The sequence below is a fragment of the Lagenorhynchus albirostris genome, chromosome X, assembly GCF_949774975.1.
Source record: "Lagenorhynchus albirostris chromosome X, mLagAlb1.1, whole genome shotgun sequence".
Classification (NCBI taxonomy): Eukaryota; Metazoa; Chordata; class Mammalia; order Artiodactyla; family Delphinidae; genus Lagenorhynchus; species Lagenorhynchus albirostris.
Window position 1 is genome coordinate 18,370,556 of NC_083116.1, and position 21,771 is coordinate 18,392,326.

The window sequence follows — 21,771 nt, forward strand, 5'->3', positions numbered from 1 at the left end:
GATTAAAAAATGAGCAGAGGGAGGGCTTCCCTGGTGGTGCAGTGGTTGAGAATCTGCCTGCTAATGCAGGGGACACGGGTTTGAGCCCTGGTCTGGGAAGATCCCACATGCCACAGAGCAACTAGGCCCGTGAGCCACAACTACTGAGCCTGCGCGTCTGGAGCCTGTGCTTCGCAACAAGAGAGGCCGCGATAGTGAGAGGCCCGCACACCGTGATGAAGAGTGGCCCCCGCTTGCTACAACTAGAGAAAGCCCTCACACAGAAACGAAGACCCAACACAGCAAAAATAAATAAATAAATTAATAAAATCCTACCCCCAACATCTTCTTAAAAAAAAAATGAGCAGAGGAACTGAGTAGACACATTTCCAAAGAAGATACACAAGTGGCCAACAGGTACGTGAAAAGATGTCCAATATCATTAGTCATCAGGGAAATGCAAATCAAAACCACAATGAGATGTTACCTCACACCTGTTAGAATGGCTATTATAAAAAAGACAGATAAATTTTGGCAAGGATGTGGAGAAAGGGGAACCCTGGTGTACTATTGGTGGAAATGTAAACTGGTGCAGCCACTATGGAGAACAGTGTGAAGTTTCCTCAAACAATTAAAAATAGAACTACCAAAAAAAAAAAAAATAGAACTACCATATGATCCAGTAATCTCACTTCTGGGTACATATCCAAAATAAATGAAATCAAGTCTTCAAAGAGATATTGCACTCCCATGTTCGTTGCCATGTTATTCACAATAACCAAGATATAGAAACCACCTTAGTGTCAGTCTACAGATAAATGGATATAGAAAATGAAGCATATATACACAAGGGAATATTACTGAGCCATGAGAAAGAAGGAAATCCTGCCATTTGTAACAATATGGATGGACCTTGAGGGCATTAAGTTAAGTGAAATAAGTCAGACAGAGAAAGACAAATACTGTATGATATCATTTATATGTAGCATCTATAAAACCCAAACTCACAGAAACAAAGTAGAATGGTGGTTGTAAGTGGCTGGGGGCGGGGGTGGGAATGGGGAGATGTCAGCCAAAGTGTACAAACTTCCACTTATAACATGAATAAGTCCTGGGGATCTAAAGTATAGCATGGTGACTATAGTTAACAATACTGTATTATATGATTGAAAGCTGCTAAGAGAGTAGATCTTAAATGTTCTCATCACAAAAAAGAAATGATAATTACATGAGGTAATGGAGGTGATAACTAACCCTACTGAGGTAAACATTTTACAATGTATAAGTGTATCAAATCATCGCATGTACACGTTAAACTTACACAATGTTTTATGTCAATTATATCTCAATAAAGCTGGAAAAAATAAGGAACTTTTGAAAAAGAATAGTCCTTAACCCCAAAGAAATAAGATACTAATGATGAAATGCCAGGAACTGGGGCCCTAATTTTGGTCAGAATTCTTAACTCTTACCCTTAAAGTCATATCACAGTTCATCCTTTGGATCTTAGGAAAAAACAGTGATGTGGTGCTTTTTATTTTTATTTCTGATTTAGGTTTATTTTTAAATGGTAAGGGTAAAAGCTATCTAGTATACTCTTCCATTTACATCCTAGCTCACCAACCCTGGGATCCATTGCCCAATCTCCTTTTGCTCCTATTCTGGCCTCCTGCTCAGCGTTCCCTCTCCACCTCCTTATGTGTGGAGGGACTAAAGTGAAGACAGACTGGCCAGGCTAATTCTTCCAGGGGTGAGCCCAACTTTGGATTTTTACTTTAAAGTAGAATATGAAAATTTCCTTTAAGACAGTTTCCTGTTTTGGATCACAGTCAATTAGTAACATTTTGCCAGTAATAACTGAAGGACTGAAGTCTAGGTGGAAAAAGAGAGAGGAAAAGAGAGAACTCATTTACTGTTTTAAACTTCAGCAAACAGTGAATTATTTATATTTATTTCCTTGATACTCACCCATTCAGCAAACGTTTATTTTGTGCCTACTGTGTGCCAGGCCCTGAATTTTATGATTTCATATATCTAGATCGTTTCTTTCTCACAACAACTCTATGAATTAGAATTGTCACCTTACTTTATAAGTTAGGAAACTGAGGCACAGGGAGCTGAAGTGACCTGTCTCAGGTCACATTGCTGGTAAGATTTTAAATAGATTCTTTGGTCACCAGAGTTACAGCTTTTTCCACCAGCCTTGCAGCTGACTCTCCACTTGGAGTTGTTGTGGAGACTGTGCTGTGAGCTGTCAAAATATTAGCAAAGGTATGCTCTCTTGTACATCAGATGACAGTATTTCGTTGGTCTAATTTTACCAGCCTATTTATTTAGTGACATAGGATAAGTTGGTTCAATATAGATCAAGAGTGGTGTTTTGGGATTCTTACCCAATCAGGTTTAAATGTACTTTTGAAAATGTGTCCTTCAAAAGCCAGGAAACCCTGGAAGCATTCCTGCTAATGTCAGGAGAAAGGAAATGATGCTCATTATTGGCACTATTATTTAATGTTTCATTGGATGTATTAGCTAGCACACTCTTGCTGAAAGTGAAAATTGGTATAACATTTTCAAAGGGCAACTTGATAGTATCTATTAAAAGATAAATTTTCAGACCTAGTGATCCACCATTTCAAGTGCTAGAAATTTATCCTAGAGAGACGTCACCACAAATGTGCAAAGATTTATGTACAAGGATGTTTATTGCAGTATTGTTCATAAGGGAAAACAACCCAAATGTCTATTAATAAAGGAACTGAGAAAATATATAATAGTGCATAAAATACTAGATAGATCTAATGTACTAATCTGGAAAAATGTCCATGTTGTACAGATCAGTGAAGAAAGAAAGTTTAAAAATAGTATGGGACTTCCCTGGTGGTGTAGTCGTTAAGAATCCACCTGCCAATGCAGGGGACATGGGTTTGCACCCTGGTCCGGGAAGATCCCGCATGCCGCAGAACAACTAAGCCCGTGCGCCACAACTACTGAGCCTGCGCTCTAGAGCCTGCGAGCCACAACTACTGAGCCCGCATGCCACAACTACTGAAACCTACACGCCTAGAGCCCATGCTCTGCAACAAGAGAAGCCACCATAATGAGAAGCCCACGCACCACAACGAAGAGTAGCCCCTGCTCACCGCAGCTAGAGAAAGCCCGCATGCAGCAACAAAGACCCAATGCAGCCAAAAATAAATAAATTAATAAATTAATAAAAAAAATACCACAGACTAAATGGCATAAACAACAGAATTTATTTCTCACCATTCTGGAGGCTAGAAATCCAGGATCGAGGTGTTGGCAGGTTTGGTTTCTTCTGAGGCCTCTCTCCTAGGCTTGCAGATGGCTGCCCTCTCACTGTGCCCTCTCATGAACTTTCCTCTGTTTGTGTGCATCCCTGATCTCTCTCGTGTATAAAAATTTTCTTTTCTTATAAGAACACCAGTCAGATTGGATTAGGGCCCATCCTAAAGGTCTCATTTGAACTTACTTATTTCTTTAAAGGCCCTATCTCCAAATACAGTCACATTCTGAGGTACTGAGGGTTAGGGCTTCAATATATGAATTTGGGAGGAACACAGTTCATCTCATAACAGTTTTTGATCTCGTTTATGAATGTATGGGAGTTTAATGTACTAAACTCTTTGGTTTTGTGTATGTTTGAAAATTTATATTAAATACAACATTGTAGAAGAGGACATAAAAGTAGACCTGAACAAATTGACATACATGCCCCATGAATAAGAAGACTCTTCAATAAGTGGTGCTGGGAAAACTGGACAGCTACATGTAAAAGTATGAGATTAGATCACTCCCTAACATCATACACAAAAAAAAGCTCAAAATGGAATAAAAACCTAAATGTAAGGCCAGACACTATCAAACTCTGAGAGGAAAACATAGGCAGAACACTCTATGACATAAATCACAGCAAGATCCTTTTTGACCCACCTCCAAGAGAAATGGAAATAAAAACAAAAATAAACAAATGAGACCTAATGAAACTTAAAAGCTTTTGCACAGCAAAGGAAACCATAAACAAGACGAAGACAACCCTCAGAATGGGAGAAAATATTTGCAAATGAAGCAACTGACAAAGGATTAATCTCCAAACTTTACAAGCAGCTCATGCAGCTCAATAACAAAAAACCAAACAACACAATCCAAAAATGGGCAGAAGACCTAAATAAACATTTCTCCAAAGAAGATATACAGACTGCCAACAAACACATGAAAGAATGCTCAACATCATTAATCATTAGAGAAATGCAAATCAAGACTACAATGAGATATCATCTCACACTGGTCATAATGGCCATCATCAAAAAATCTAGAAACAATAAATGCTGGAGAGGGTGTGGAGAAAAGGGAACACTCTTGCACTGCTGGTGGGAATGTGAATTGGTTCAGCCACTATGGAGAACAGTATGGAGGTTCCTTAAAAAGCTACAAATAGAAGTACCATATGACCCAGCAATCCCACTACTGGGCATATACCCTGAGAAAACCATAATTCAAAAAGGGTCGTGTGGGCTTCCCTGGTGGTGCAGTGGTTGAGAGTCCGCCTGCCGATGCAGGGGACACGGGTTCGTGCCCCGTTCCGGGAAGATCCCACATGCCGCGGAGCGGCTGGGCTCGTGAGCCATGGCCGCTGAGCCTGCACGTCCGGAGCCTGTGCTCCGCAATGGGGGAGGCCACAACAGTGAGAGGCCCGCGTACCGCAAAAAAAAAAAAAAAAAAAAAGGGTCATGTACCAAAATGTTCATTGCAGCTCTATTACAATAGCCCGGAGATGGAAACAACCTAAGTGCCCATCATCAGATGAATGGATAAAGAAGATGTGGCACATATACACAATGGAATATTACTCAGCCATAAAAAGAAATGAAATTGAGCTATTTGTAATGAGGTGGATAGACCTAGAGTCTGTCATACAGAGTGAAGTAAGTCAGAAAGAGAAAGACAAATACCGTATGCTAACACATATATGTGGAATTTAAGAAAAAAATGTCATGAAGAACCTAGGGATAAGACAGGAATAAAGACACAGACCTACTGGAGAACGGACTTGAGGATATGGGGAGGGGGAAGGGTGAGCTGTGACAAAGCGAGAGAGAGGCATGGACATATATACACTACCAAACGTAAGGTTGATAGCTAGTGGGAAGCAGCCGCATAGCACAGGGAGATCAGCTTGGTGCTTTGTGACCACCTGGAGGGGTGGGATAGGGAGGGTGGGAGGGAGGGGGATGCAAGAGGGAAGAGATATGGGAACATATGTATATGTATAACTGATTCACTTTGTTATAAAGCAGAAACTAACACACCATTGTAAAGCAATTATAGCCCAATAAAGATGTTTAAAAAAAAAAGACTCACCATCAGAAAGATATGTTTTCCATAAATAAATTTATAATTTTTAACACATCTTTATAAATATACCTGATTCTTTGCCTGAAACTGTACAAGCTTATATAGAAAAATAAGTAAACAAGAATAGCAGGGAAAACTCTGTAAATATAGAGCAGTGTGGAGTAGAGCAGCCTTATTGGATATTAAAACATACTCTAGAGCCTCAAAACTTAAAACAATGTGAAACTAGTACATGGAAGGAAACAAAAATCCAAAAACAGGCCCAAATGCATGTGGCAATTTAATATATGATAAAGGCATCTTCTCAAATCGATGGGGGTAAAAATGAACTTTCTAATCAATGACATCAGGACAACTGAGTAGCTATTTGGAAAAAGGTTAAATTTGATCCATACTTCATACCATATATCAAGATAAAATCTAAATAGATCAAAGATTTAAATTTAAAAAAATTAAGCCATAAAAGTACTAATGGTAAACCTTGAAGTGAAGCAGGCCTTTCTAATTATGACACAAATCCAGAGGCCATTTAAACACTGATTGACAATTTTCACTTCACCAAAATAAATAATTTCTTATGGCAAATAACACATACACATACACCATAAGCAAAGACAAAGGATAAATGGGGAAAATATTTGTAATTCATATCACAAAGGGATAATTTTCCTAGTTTTTAAAGAGTTTCTAGAAATTGAGGAAAAGGGACAATAACCAGTATTTTTTTCAAAAAGTGTGTGGAGCTACATGGAAAGATAGTTTATTAAAAAAAAAAATACCCTAAAACATCTGAAAAGATACTCAACTTCTCTCATAATATGAAAAGTTCAAATTTAAAACTACACTGAAATTCTTTTTCTCACTTATCAATTTGTCTAAAATCAAAAAGTTTGACACCGTACTCTGTTGGTGAGCCTGGGGAAAATAGGAACGCTCATACATTGTGAGTAGGACTGTAAATTGGTACAACACTTGTATTAGGTTGGTAGGTGTGCCATTACAAAGTGCCAGACACTAGGTGGCTTATAAGAACAGAAATTTATTTGAATTTATTTTCTCACAATTCTGGAGGCTACAAGTTTGAAATCAAAGTGCTGGAAGGGTTGGTTCCTTCTGAGACCTCTCTCCTTGGCTTGTAAGTGGCCATCTTCTCTTCCCTGTGTCTTCACATGGTCTTCCTTCTGTACATGTCTATGTCTTAATGTCCTCTACTTGTAAGGACACTAGTCATATTGGATTAGGGCCCACCCTAATGACCTCATTTCAACTTAATTCCCTCTTTATAAACCCTATCTCCAAATAGAGTCACATTCTGAGTAACTGGGGGTTAGGACTTAAACACTTGAATTTTGGAGGACACAAATCAAATCATAACAACCTTTATGGAAGGAAATAGAAGTCACTATAAAAATTACCAGTACATTACCCTTGTCCAGCAATTCCACCTCTGGAAATCGATCCTAAAGATAAAATGACATATATATGAGGATATTCATTTCAAACTTTGTTTATAAAAGCAAAGAGTTGGAAACAACCCATGTCCACAAATAGGGGATTATTTGAGTCAACTGTATTTCACCTACACCATGAAAAATTATGCAGCTGTAAAAAAATCAGGAAGCTCTCCATGCAAAGCTAAAGAGAAATCAACAATGATATATGAAGTGAGAAAAGGAAGGCACAAAACAGTTTAACAGCATGCTACATATGTATGAGAAATACATTCGTATTTTCTTGTACAGTATTTGCATAAAGAAACACTGAAGGCTAAATAACAACAACAAAAAACTAATAAAATTGGTTACTGATAGGGATGTATGGGGGCACAGAATAGAGGGGACAGACGTGGAATTGAGCTTTTCCATATATTCTTTTTTATATAATTTTCATTTCTAAATCACGTACTTTCAAAACAATTACAATTATTACACATAAAGTTTCCTAGTTCAGCCATGAAATTTCTAGTACAATATGAGACTAACTCTAATCTTTTTACTTTTGAGAATGGCTATTCTCAGTTTATCAAAGCTTCATCTAGGGTTTTCAAAATCGTGCTCCTGTGAAATAAAGAAAATCCCCAGGGGTTGCAAGTGTTTTCTTTCTTCTTTTTCTTTGAAGAAAGGAACCGAGTTTAAGAGGGCTAGAGTGAGTCCAGTTGGATTTGACGTTGACCAAATAGGAGGTAGCCCAGATGCTATTGATCATCAGCACACATGCCCTTGAGTGTGCATCAATTCAAGCAAACAGAAGTGTGCCCTGCTGGGTGGAGATGCCTGGATGGGGGTGGGGGGACCCGAGTGCACTGCCTCCAGCTAAGAGTGAAATTCCTTGAGAAAGCCCCCTTCCTGTCACAGAACTCACAGCACTCTGAGCCTGCTCGCAGCCCAACGGCCTCTCCGAGAATGCTACATTTAAAAGTGCAGTTTTTGGATGATTCCCAGAAGATTTTTGTGGTTGATGTAAGTGGAAATCACATTGCTATTATTCCTTTATTATTCATTCAATAATGGTCATTTGTGGACAGCCCATTAGCTGGAGATATTATGTCTTCTTTAGGACCGAAGGAGGACTGTAGGTTTTAGCTTTGGAAAAAGAAATCTGTATTTAATATCACAGTGTAGCTCATGCTTTCCCACTAACCTTTCTTCTAGAACTGGTTCTCTTTTCTCAAGGGTTAACAACAGCAAATCTAAATATATGTAAGAAGACAAAGCAGAAATAACTTAGTTGTCCTACCCAAAAAGGTATTATTGCTCATTGAAATAATTTGCCTGTGAGTCTCACCCCATGAATATTTGTGGGGAGAAAACTGTGGTTCTGAGGGAAAGGAGAAGGGGAACGCTACCCTCCTTTTCTGAAGAAAACCTATGGGGTTTCGGAGGGTGGAGGGCAGTGGGTAGAATTATGCAGTTGTAATGAGAACTTCAGGAAGTAATGACAAGTATAAGAGAGAAAAATAGGATAAGAGACTATTTAGTTTGATTTAGTACTTATAGTTCAGGGTTCTTCATATAATTCCTAGCTACAAGATGACTGATACAATTATACCTCATCTCTTCAAGAAAGAACAAATGTGTTAAGTACATCATTTGGAGCTCATCTTTCAGTATCTTAAGAGATGTACATTTTGATGTCAGGATTTACGTGCGAGCATTTGGAAATGTTCTACAATTTTATTGGAATCAAAAAAATGCTATTTGCTCTGATATTTACAGTAGCTACTAACAAGGAACAAATAGTTCATTTCCTTTGAAATTCATACAAAATGCTGGTTGTTTTCCTTTATACATAAACTGACAACTGCTCTTGGGTGTGTAGGTAACCTATTTTTCAAATAAGTATTTCATTTTTATTTGAATCATGTGCTTTGTGGGTGATGACTGCATGGTTTCAGCTGCTGTTTTGCTGTCTCCTCCTTTCACTTTTATTTGCAAAAGGCATTTCTAGCTCCACGGACCTGATGATTTGTTTTTGTAGCAAATAGCTTCCATTAGAGGTATGAGGCATTTCCTATTCTTTCTTGGAACTGTATTTAAGGGGTGGAAAATGTCTTTTGAGTAGTTTATCCATTTGCAGGCTGGTGGTGTACACTCACAGTGCTCCAGTACCTGAATTAGTGAGCTGGGGATTCAAAAGACACTGCTTTAGGCTAAATTTTTAATAGATATTTCAAGCTACTCAAAGAGAAATCTTTGACAAAAAGTGACAGAAGAGCTTTCTGAATGTACAGCTCAAATACAGATCCAATTAAATGGGGGGTGGGTGGGAGGCACAGTACCCTAGCTTCACAAAATTCACCTTCCGAGGAGCTGATTCTAGCAACTTGAAGCCAGCATGATTTGGCTTTAAGTCAGACTGTTCCTTCCAGCTGCAACACACCGTGTTCCTTGGGAAGATAATGGGAGAGATTTGATACCCAGCAATTTGGGTGTCACAGCATCTGATCCCGTTTGCTCTGTGGAGGGCTGCTCTGTAAGTAGCAATCGTGGCATTACCGAGAGTGGCAGTAGCACTAACTGTGGTCCCATGCGCAGCTTAGTCTTGAGGGAAATGGAACCTTAAGTTAGCATACGGCCATCTAACTGTATCTTCTCTCCTTAACAGTAGTAGACTGATAATCATGATGATGATAATGATAATGAAAATGATGATGATGATGATAATAGTAGTAGTAGAGGGTCGCCAATGGATAACACAAAAATTTAAAAAGCAATTTCACATCCATTAGTTCATTTGATCCTCCATTCCACCCTGTGAGTGAAAGTAGGGAAAAGATGAATGCAGAGCTGGGACTTCCAATCCAGGACTCTTCCCACGACCCCACGTACAATTGTATCCGAAGACTCATCTGTCAGTAGCCGCCTAGTCCTGTAATATTGCCACTGCACATTAGTTTCTGTGGCCCTCAAAGGGCATAGAATTTGGCATACAGTAAGGCTTTAATGACTGTTATGAACCAATTAGTAGAAGTCTCAAGAGGCATGTATCAGTCCCAGGGACAATTGTTCTTCAAGATAAGATTTAAGAAAATAATTGGTTGCTTGGGAGGAAATAATGGCATCTTGGGCGTTAGTGTTGCTTTTACAGAAGGTACAGTAGTAGAAATATGATGATCAGATAGAATAATGTCACCTGGATTAGGCTAATTGACATCCAGAACCCTTTATTCCACCCCCAGTAGCATTATCTTAGTGAGTTTGCTGGTGTCCAAGATCTGGCTCAGGACTACAGACTCAGAAGCCTGATTTGTCAGCACTCCACAAATCTGAAGTCAGAAACTGGTATTTTAAAATCAGGAGGCCAGTGTTACCATTTACAGTGGGACTGGGAACACTAGGGTTCTCTCATCAGTTACATAATATGCCAAAGGGCAGAAGAGTCAGATTGAAAGGAATTAGATCTATGATCCTAGTACTGAATAGCCTGATAATGCATCTGTCTCCACAAAGGCCCTGTCATTGACACCTTTTAAGTCACTTATTCATTCATTTAGTCATTTCATTAACAAATTATTATTGAGATCCTAGTATGTTCCAGGCCCTGTTCCGGGCACAGTCGACTCTACCATATGGGTAAGTAAAGTTCTTGAGCAAGGGAACACTCTCGCCTGGGCAGTGCTGGCTGGGAGCTGCCAACTTGGGCTTCAGTGATTCCTTTTCCTCTCATTGCATGGTTGACAAACTCCCTTTGCGATTGACATGTCTTTAATTTGTTAATGCCTTCAGTTAGATTACTGAGAAGAGCGTCTGACCCCTGAAATGTCCTGGTTTTTTGAAGCTTCTTTGCATATCTGTAATCTGAGACACGGGGTGCTGATATTTACATATGAACTCTCTGAGAATATTAGTCAAACTTTTCCTTTCTGAATTTCCAAGAGTCTTTGGGGATGCAGGATAGATATGGGACTCCAGAATTGCTGGAATATGCCCACCGAAGTTTAATCCAATGAAGAAAATCTGTTTGGTAAAAACCTCATCTTAGTTTTCAAGTCAATTTATTTGATGAAATTGATCACTGTTAAATATCAACAGCATCTCTAGTGTTGCACTTGGTAGGACTCTCCAGAATGATGATGGGAGTGGGTAAGCAGGAGGAGAAACGGAATAAGGTAACGATTTTAAAGATAACTGAAAATTCCCTGGTGGTCCAGTGGTTAGGACTCCATGCTTCCACTGCAGCGGACATGGATTTGATCCCTGGTTGGGGAACTAAGATCCCACAAGCTGTGTGGCATGGCCAAAAAAATTGAAGATTTTTGTGTTTTAGTTTTGCCTCTTTAACATGGGGACTGGGACTTTTCTGGATAGAAAAAGGGAGGATAAGACCAAAGCTAAGGCTTCTGAGCACTCAGAAAGAATAGAGAAGGTCAGGTTTCTAGCTTTACTAGGAACCTCCCAATAGCCACAGATACCAGTAGTAATAATGAGCATCCTTGGAGGGTGACCTCCTTTTAAGACTGAACTGTTTGCTTCTCTGAGGTTTAGATGGAGAGTTTTCAAAACAATAATCCCATCACCATACTTGACACAGTTCTGTCTGATATGCCTCCTGCCTGCTGCAGTTCTATCTTTGTAGAAGCATAGTGAAGGGGAAGAGCAGCTGTTGTTTGTGAATTCCCAAAAGCACATTTTTTTTTCTTTTTGCGGTACGTGGGCCTCTCACTGTTGTGGCCTCTCCCGTTGCGGAGCACAGGCTCCAGACGCCCAGGCTCAGTGGCCATGGCTCACGGGCCCAGCCACTCCGCGGCATGTGGGATCTTCCCGGACCGGGGCACGAACCCATGTCCCCTGCATCGGCAGGTGGACTCTCTACCACTGCACCACCAGGGAAGCCCCCAAAAGCACATTTTATTTTGATGGTTTTTGGAAGCTAAGGTCAAAATAAGAGGTTTGAAACATCTCAAGACTTACATTTACCTGATTGCTAAGTGACTGTATTGACCAGCACAGTGGGTACCTAGTGGCTTACCCAGTGAGAGAATATAGTGAGTCAGCTTACCCCATTCCCTTGGGAGCCCATCATAAAGGCCACCAGGCCTCATTTTCTGGAATGAGGCAGAGGGGAAGCATTGCCAGGACTGAGCACTATTCAAGCTGGATAAGAAAGCCAAGAACTGCTTAGTGATTTTTTTATTGGTAGTGGTATTTACCCTTGGGATATTTGTCCAGGAGCTGGTTTTTCAATTTATAATGATGAGGAATCTTTTGTAGTTTTGTCAATAGCAAAATAGATACCCCTCCCCTTCATAAAGAAAAACTCTTTCAACACCAGTGAAATGGAATTGCTCTGGTGTGGCAAAATGTACCTGGATTTGGGACTACAAAAACTGCACCATTTTAGGGGTGTGATCTTGGGCCAGTCACTTAACCCGTTATCTCCCTGAGTTGTGATATAAAGGATATAATGTATATTTGGAGTCTGATAAAGCAGGAAGAAAATTTGACTCTGCTACTTCCAAGCTGTGTGGCCTTGGGCAAGTCACTTAACCTATCTCGGACTTAGTTCTATCAATGCTAAAAACTTGGACTTGGGGTGTCAGGAAAAACTTTCCAAATAATATACCATTTAAGTTGCTGAGTAGGAGCTAAGGAGGTGAAAAGTGGAAGCTAGGGGGAAGGGGGTTGTATGGTGGTTACACAAGGGAAAGATTGAAGGCCAATGTGCAAAAGAGAACATGGCCCTTTCATGGAAAAAAAAAGGTCAGTGTGAGTGAAGAATGGAGTGTTGAAAGGAAGATGGAGAGTAGCTTGAATTCAAGGTGGAGCAGAGGTGGTCAGCAGTTATATCATTTGGGTCAAGTGGTATATATATGAAGTTTGGGCTTTATCCAGAAGGTGATAGAGAATCACTAAAGAGCTTAAGAAGCTCAAAATGGGGATATTAGCATCTGTTAACTCATTAATTTATGCATTCATTTGCTCATCCAATATTTAATGAAATATGCGTTCTAAGTGCTGGAGATGCCAGGTAGAATCGGAATAATAGTTTCAAGTTCAGTGGCTCCAATTTTAGATAGCCAGCCTCTATCCTAACACATATGCCCAAACATCAATATTCCAGCCCGATAGAGAATGGTGGAGACAGACAGAAAGGATGGATACAAAAGATGTTAATGGGGTAGAATTTCTAGAAGCATTTGATGTCAGCCTGGATACAGGAGGTGAGTTGAGGAGCCTAGATAACATCCAAATTTCTGGCTTAAGTAATGGTGTGGATGGTGGACTCCATTCACCAAGACAGAGAAACAGAATAAAAGGAGCAAGTTTAGGGTGGGCAAGGAGTTTTGTTTTGGATTTATTGATGGGAATATGGGAAGAGGAATATATCTGGATTTGGGCAGACCTGAATTCTAGTCTCTGCTCTAAAAAATTTTTTAAAGTTTATTTTATTGAAATATAGCTGACTTACAATGTTGTGTTAATTTCTGCAGTACAGCAAAGTGATTCAGTTATACATATATATATTCTTTTTCATATTCTTTTCCATTATGGTTTATCACAGGATATTGAATATAGTTCCCTGTACTATACAGTAGGACCTTGTTGTTTATCCATCCTATATATAATAGTTTGCATCCGCTAATCACAAACTCCTAATCCACCCCTCCCCAACCTCCCCTCCCGCTTGGCAACCACAAGTCTGTTTTCTATGTCTGTGAGTCTGTTCCTGTTTTGTACATATGGTCATTTGTGTCATATTTTAGATTCTACATACAGGTGATTTCATATGGTACTTGTCTTTGTCTGACTTACTTCGCTTAGTATGATAATCTCTAGGTCCATCCATGTTGCTGCAAATGGCATTATTTCATTCTTTTTATGGCTGGGTAATATTCCATTGTTTATATATACCACATTTTCTTTATCCATTCATCTGTTAATGGCTGTTTAGATTCTTTCCATATCTTGCCAGCTCTAACAATTTTAAGGTGTGGAACATTATGTGAGTCACTTCACCTCTCTGAGCCTGTGCGCTTATCACTAAAATTGCAATAATCATAGCACCTACCTCGTGAAATCATTGTAAAGATGAATGAAGTACCAGAGGTAAGGTTCCTGATGCAAAGAATGTGCTAAAAGCATGTTAATTCCCCTCTCCCTTGCTTAGAGACCTTTTTATTTCTATACTTTGCAAACCAACAGAGAACAGTCTTTCACCCTCAACCTGAAGTTTCTTTTGATAACACTTGATGTTGCAGCCCACCTCCAAGCAAAACAGAGCTGTGTTTCCCCTCATTTGCTCTTCCTCTGGGGCTTCCTGGGGTTAATTCATCCAGCTTTTCTGAGCGGCTTGCCCTTTGCTTAGTCAGCAGCCCCAGGGGATTTGCTCTTCCCCCCCCTGGAGTCATTAATCCTGAGAGGGTCCATAATAACTGTCTAGAGTTACCTAAAATTATGGTGGGCTTCCTTTAAGGAAGCAGATGGAAACAGCCAAACCCTTTATCTTTAACGACATTTAATTTAAAAATTTTTTAACTTGATACTTTAAAAAAAATTGAGGTATACTTTTCTTTTAAATTGAGGCATAGTTGATTTATAATATCATATTAGTTTCAGGTGTACAACATAGTGATTCACAATTTTTATAGATTATACTCCATTTGTAGTTATTATAAAATATTGGCTATATTCCCTGTGATGTACAATATATCCTTGTAGCTTATTTATTTTATACATAGTTTATACCTCTTAATCCCCTACCCCAATCTTGCCCCTCACCTTTTCCCTTTCCCCACTGAAAACCACTAGTTTGTTCTCTATATCTGTGAGTCTGTACCTCTTTTGTTATATTCACTAGTTTGTTTTCTTTTTTAGATTCCACATATCATATATCATATAGTATTTGATATCATATAGTATTTGATATCATATAGATATCATATAGTGATATCATATAGTATTTGTCTTTCTCCATCTGACTTATTTCACTAAGCATAATACCCTCCAGGTCCATCCATATATATATCACATCTTCTTTATCCATTCATCTGTTAATGGACACTTAGGTTGCTTCCATGTCTTGACTATTGTAAATAATGCTCCTATGAACACTGGGGTGCATGTATCTTTTCAAATTAGTATTTTTGTTTTCTTTGGATGTATACCCAGGAGTGGAATTGCTGGATCATGTGGTAGTTTTATTTTTAGTTTTTTGAGAAAACTCCATAGTGTTTTTCATAGCGGCTGCACCAATTTACATTCCCACCAACAGTGTTCAAGGGTTCCCTTTTCTCTACATCCTCGCCCGTGTTTATTTGTGTTCTTTTTGGTGACAGCCATTCTGACAGGTGTGAGGTGATATATCATTGTTTTTTAAAATATTTTTTATTGAAGTATAGTTGACTTACAATATTGTGTTAGTTTCAAGTGTACAGCAAAGTGATTCAGTTACACACACACGCACACACATACACACACACATATATTCTTTTTCAGATTATTTTCCATTATAGGTTATTATAAGATATTGACTATAGTTTCCTCTGCTATAAGTAGGTCCTTGTTGTTTACCTATTTTATATATAGTAGTGTGTATATGTTAATCCCAAACTCTTAATTTATCTCTCTCCCCCGCCTCACCCCTGCTATCCCCTTTGGTAACCATATGTTTGTTTTCTATGTCTGTAAGTCTGTTTCCGTTTTATAAATAAGTTCATTTGCATCATTTCTTTACATTCCACATATAAGTGATGTCATATGATATTTGTCTTTCTCTGTCAGTATATCTCAGTGTTGTTTTGATTAGCATTTCCCTGATGATTAGCAATGTTGAGCATCTTTTCACATGCCTGTTGGCCATCTTTATGTCTTCTTTGGAAAAATGTCTATTCAGGTCTTCTGCTCATTTTTTAATTGGGTTGTTTGATTGATAGTGAGTTGTATGAGCTGCTCATATATTTTGGATATTAACCCCTTATTGGTCAAATCATTTGCAAATATTTTCTCCCATTCAGTAGGCTGACTTTTCATTTTGTCCATGGTTTCCTTTGCTGTGCAAAAGCTTTTACGTTTAATTAGGTCCCACTTGTTTATTTTTTATTTTGTTTCCTTTGCCTTAGGAGACAGATCCAAAAAATATATTGCTACAATTTATGTCAAAGACTGTTCTGCCTATGTTTTCTTCTAGGAGTTTTATGGTTTCCAATCTTACATTCAGATCTTTAATCCATTTTGAGTTTATTTTGTATATGGTCTTAGAGAATGTTCTAACTTCATTCTTTTACATGTAGCTGTTCAGTTTTCCCAGCACCACTTATTGAAGAGACTGTCTTTTCTCCATTGTATATTCCTGCCTCCTTTGTCATAGATTAATTGATCAAAAGTGTGTGGTTTATTTCTGGGCTCTCTATTCTGTCCCATTGACCTATATGTCTGTTTTTGTACCAGTTGCATACTGTTTTGATTACTGTAGCTTTGTAGTGTAGTCTGAAGTCAGGGAGCATGATACTTCCAGCTCTGTTCTTCTTTCTCAAGATTGTTTTGGCTATTTGGGGGTTTTGTGTTTCCATAAATATTTTAAAATTATTTGTTATAGTTCTGTGAAAAATGCTACTGGTATTTTAATAGGGGTCGCATTGTATCTGTAGGTTGCCTTGAGTAGTATGGTCATTTTAACAATATTAATTCTTCCAATCCAAGAACATGGTATATCTTTCCATCTGTTTGCGTGGTCTCCAATTTCTTTCATCAGTGTCTTATAGTTTTCTAAGAATAGGTCCTTTACCTCCTTAGGTAAGTTTGTTGTTTTGGTGCAATCATAAATGGAATTGTTTCCTTAATTTCTTTTTCTAATACTTCATTTTTAATGTATAGAAATGCAACTTTACCAAATTCATTGATGAGCTCTAGTAGTTTTTTGGTGGCATCTTTAGGATTTTCTATGTATAGTATCATGTCATCTGCACACACTATATCTTGGTGTGGGCCTCTTTGGATTGACTATGTTTGGGACTTTCTGTGCTTCTTGGTCTTGGACACCTGTTTCCTTTCCAAGGTTAGGGAAGTTTTCAGTTAATATTTCTTCAAATATGTTCTCTGCCTCTTTCTCTCTCTCTCTTATCCTTCTGGGATCCCTATAATGCAAATGTTAGTACACTTGATGTTATTCTAGAGGTCTCTTAAACTGTCCTCATTTCTCTTCATTCTTTTTTCTTTTCAGCTTCAGTGACTTCCACTACTCTGTCTTCCAGCTCACTGATCCATTCCTCTGTATCATCTAGTCTACTATTGATTCCTTCCAGTGTATTTTTTCTTTCAGTTATCATATTATTCATCTCTATTTGGTTGTTCTTAACATTTTCTAACTCTTTATTAAAAACTCCTCACTTCTTGATGTTCATCCATTTTTCTCCTGAGTTCTTTGATGATCTTTACAATCATTACCTTGAACTCTTTCTTGGGTAGATTTCCTATCACCACTTCACTTAGTTCTTCTTCTGGGGTTTTATCTTGTTCCTTCATTTGGGATATGTTCCTCTGTTGCCTCATTTTGCCTAATTTGTTCTTTATTTCTATGTATCTGATAGGTTGGTTATGTTTCCTGATCTTGGAGAAGTGACCTTTTGTAGGAGATGTCCTATGCATCCGAGCAGTGCACTCCCCTCTAGTCACCAGCTATATGCTCTAGGGGTGCCCCCATGTGGCTGCGTGGGTCCTTCTGTTGTAGCAGGTTGACTACAATGTGTGGTTTCGTAGGTGTGGCTGGCCCTAAGTCTGGTTGGTTGCCAGGTTTTGCCTTGTGTAGAGGCTACTGGCTGCTGGTTGGTGGGGATGGGTCACAAGGTGGCTGTCTGTGGAACACCTGGGGCACCAAAGCTAGTGCTGGCTCACTGGAGTCAGGGTCCAGGAGATCCCAGGGCTGGTGCTTGACAACCACAGGGTGAAGCCAAGTCCTGGGGCTAGTGTTGGCCCATTGGTAGGCAGAGCTGAGTCCAGGGGTCTGGCTGCAGGACCCAGGGGTCTCAGAGCTGGTGTTGGCCTGCTGGTAGGTGGGGTCTGGGCTCATCTGGTCCTTGGGCTAGTGCTGGTCTGTTGGTAGGTGGGCTGTGTTGGCAGTCTGTGGTTGTCCTGGGGCTGGAGTCTGCCTGCTGCTGGTGGGTGAGGCTGGTCCCAAGGCTAGAACAGGCTTGCTGTTGGGCAGAGCCAAAGATCCTGGGGCTGGTGCCTGCTCAGTGGTGGGTAGATCTGGGTCCTGGGGTCTCTGGCTGCAGGGCCCAGAGGGTCCCAGGTCTAGTGCCTGTGCAATGGTGTGTGAGGCTGAGTCCTGGGCCCTCTGGTGGATAGGGCCATGTCCAGGGGTGGCTGTGGTCTCAGCTTGCTTGCTGGTAGGTGGAGTTGTGTCTCCCTGCAGTTAGATGTTTGGCCTGAGGCATCCCAGTAGTACTGGTGTTTACAGGTTGGTGGGGGTGGGCAGGGCTGGGTCCTGAGGCTAAGGAGCCAGAGGGAGGATTCCAAAATGGCATTTGTCTGCACCAGTCTCCACGTGGTAGAAGGACCTCCCAGAAATGGGTGCCGCCAGTGTCTATGTCCCCAGGGTGAACTCCAGTTGCCTCCTTCCTCTCTGGGCAGCTCTCCAAGATCAGCAGGTGGGTCTGACCCAGGCTCCTTTCACATTACTGCTTCTGCACTGGGTCCCAGAGCATGTGAGATTTTGTCTGTGCCCTTTAAGAGTGGAGTCTCTATTTCCCACAGCCCCTGGGTCCCCTGAAAGTAAGCCCTGCTGGCCTTCAAAGCCAAATGTTCTGGGGGCTTGTATTCCTGGCACAGGAACCCCAGGCTGGGCAGACCAATGTGGGGCTTAGACCCTTGGATCCTTGGGGAGAACCTCTGCAATTGTAATTATTCTCTTGTTTGTGGGTCACCCACCTAGGGGTATTTGTCTTGACTATGCTGTGACTCCACCCCTCCTACCTGTTTCATCATGATTCCTTCTTTATATCTTTAGTTATAGAAGATCTTTTCTGGTAGGTTCCAGTCTTTTTCATCGATAGTTAATCTATAAATAGTTGTAATTTTGGTGTGCCCATGAGAGGAGGTGAGATCAGGGTCTTTCTGCTCGGCCATCTTGGCCTCTAAGCCAGTGTGTTTAACTACATTTTAAATTACTCTGTGGTAGCTACTCATAGTAACACTAACACAGTTAATAATAATGATAACAACAATACTACTGACTACTAATCATGGATAGTATTTGTCAATAGCCTATGTTCTAGGTGAATTTTGCATGCACTACTTCATGGTATGTTCACACAAATCAAATGAGTGTCCTATCTAGGGTAGTTCCATTACCTGTCTGTGCCTTGGGCTTTCTCATCTATAAGATGGAAATAGTATTAATACCCATTCTATAAGATTGTGACAAAGGTTAAATGAATTAATATATGTAAAACACTTAGAACAGTGCTAGCAAGTGCTATAAAGGTATTTGCTACATTGATGTCTTGTGGAATTTGGCTCCAAATTTAGGTGGTGGATACACATCCTGATACTTATATCCAAGCAGCAATATTCCAAGCTGATGAGGCCTAGAACATTATTTTTATCTTTATTTTACTGGCATGTAAACCAAGGTGCAGAAAGGTTGACTTACCCAAGGTCACATTGCTATTTAAGTTAATGAGTGAGCTGGGGTTCAAGCCCCAGTCTGTCTAGTTTCAAAACCCTGGCTGAACAGAAACAAACTCACAGACATAGAAAACAAACTTATGGTTACCAAAGGAGAAAGGAGGGGGGAGGGATAAATTAGGAGTTTGGGATTAACATATACACACTACTATATATAAAACAGATAAACAATGAGGACCTACTGTAAAGCACAGGGAACTATATTCAATACCTTGTAATAACCTATAATGGAAAAGAATCTGAAAAAGAATATACATATATAGGTATATGTATAACTGAATCACTTTGCTGTACACCTGAAACTAACACAATATTGTAAATCAACTATACTTCAATTTTTAACAATTTTTTTAAAAAAATTGTTTGAAACTATGCATTTAAAAGCATTATGTTTGTATTGTGAAATATAACTTAAATATAAAGCATACATTTATGGAATAAGTTCACACTTCAGAAAAAAATAAAAAACCCTGGCTGGTCATTGGTTTGGTGGTGGGCTTGTGACTCGAGTGGGATTGCTATAATGTGTTGTAAAGCTTCCTGGTTTTCCAGGACATGATAACGTATCCTCTAGTTCCAAGCAGCCTGCCCCACACTAGTTGCACAATCACTGTTTGATGACAGACTGACCAACAGGCTGACCGTATCAGCTCATCCCTACCCCTCTGCCTGTACAAAGTACAATACTCCAAGCAAAGGAGCTTCTAAACCACATCAGAGAAAATCATCCTGGAGTCATAATGTCCCAGGCTAGCCAATGTTGACCATTTCTTTGCCAGGGATTTATTTTTCATTGCAGGGGGCCCCAGCTGCCTGATGAATGCCTTTGTTTAAACTCCTGAATTTGCTTTGCCCCTCATAGCCTAAGGTTTGTTGATTCAGAGAATAAATTGAACTGAAAAAGAAAGAAAGTGCTTGTGCTTTGTCTGGCCAGGGGCCAGGTGGAACTGTGGGCCAAATGTGGTTTAGGTGCTGCCTGTCATACCCCTCTAGGGCTCCCATATCGTATCTGCGGTCACCGGGCTGTCAGGCTGTTCTCCTGATGCTTGAGCTCAGAGGAGAGGCCTGGACTCAAGCCTTCCCACTCCACCCCTCTCCTGCCCCTTCTCTTCCCAAGCCCACAGCTGACAGGAAGAGGGAGCCTGAAGCCAAGAACATTCGAGGTGCTGGAGGTGGGGATTGGGGAACTCTCTTTGGAGCTGGGTGGGTGGCGGTTGGACGTTTGTTCAAGTCTGCACTCGTGGGAATCTCTGTGAAGGGTTTCAGTTAGTTGGGGCCTTGCCACCCCTTCACCTTTCAGAACAGTGCAGGGCCCCACCTGCTGCCTGGGTGCTGGGGAGGACCAGCTGAGGCTCCCTACCCTGTAGCAAGAGCTCTCTGCAGAACTTCTCTCAGAGTGAAACTTGCTCGAGGGCAAGATTCCTCTGGATTCTACAGGAGTTTCTCTCTTTCTATTAAATGTCATTTACTTTGTGTTTGCATCCTTATTTGACCAGTCACAAATACAAATATATTACACTAATAAGAGCTTAGCCTTAGCTTGTGGTTTAAGACAGTGCAGTTGTCACTTGCAACTTAGCGACAGAAATTCTTCAAACTGGCTGAGCTGAGTCCAATATCTTGGGGTCAAAAGGGCTTGGCTTGAGGGGCAGAACCACCCAGGAGGTGGCAGGACTGACCCAGCAATTTCCTAAAAGGACCTGGAGCAGGTTATCCCAGCAGCAGAGAGCGATGCTGGCCTTTGTGATACTGGGTGCCACTAAGCAGTTGTGTGCCAGACTGTCAGAACTGGAAAAGAAGCTCTACTGCTGAGAGATCCACCCTGAACAGATCATTGACACCACAGGAGGTAGGAAGGAATTGGCCAATGAAATGCCAGGGCAAGGCACCACAGGGAAGATCTGCTGAAGGCCGCAGAGCTCAGGAAGCATGCAAAGTGACAGGCGTTCAGGGGGGCACTTTTCTTCTCTGGGGGCTGAGGAACTCTCTGATGTATAGCTTGCCTGTTCTAAACACAGCTGCTATGCAAAAGTTACAATTATTACCCCCACAGAATCTTACTCCAGCCTCCTTTCCTTTATTCCCTGTCTTTCTCCTTACCCACTTCCTCCTTCTCTTCTGGGTCCAAGGTGTGGAGCTAGGGTGGAAGGGGGGGTCTGTCTGGGCTAGCTGACCCCAGGCCCTGAAAGCACTTAGGCATGGCGCCTCACCACTAATCGCTGGGCTTAGCTGTCTTAAACAAGAGGTCTTTTGTCCTCTGAGATTCCTTCTATGATGACGAAATTCACCTTTC

At 40.5% G+C, this 21,771-nt stretch overlaps 1 protein-coding gene across 1 annotated transcript in view; it reads left to right on the forward strand.

The window, feature by feature from the left end:
* The first annotated feature begins 7,757 nt into the window (after positions 1–7,757).
* The window catches only part of FRMD7 (FERM domain containing 7), a 54,180-nt gene continuing 40,166 nt past the window's right edge, over positions 7,758–21,771 (forward strand). The window contains 1 exon segment of the mRNA XM_060137272.1: positions 7,758–7,814. Within this exon segment, the coding sequence (XP_059993255.1) occupies positions 7,758–7,814 (57 nt within the window).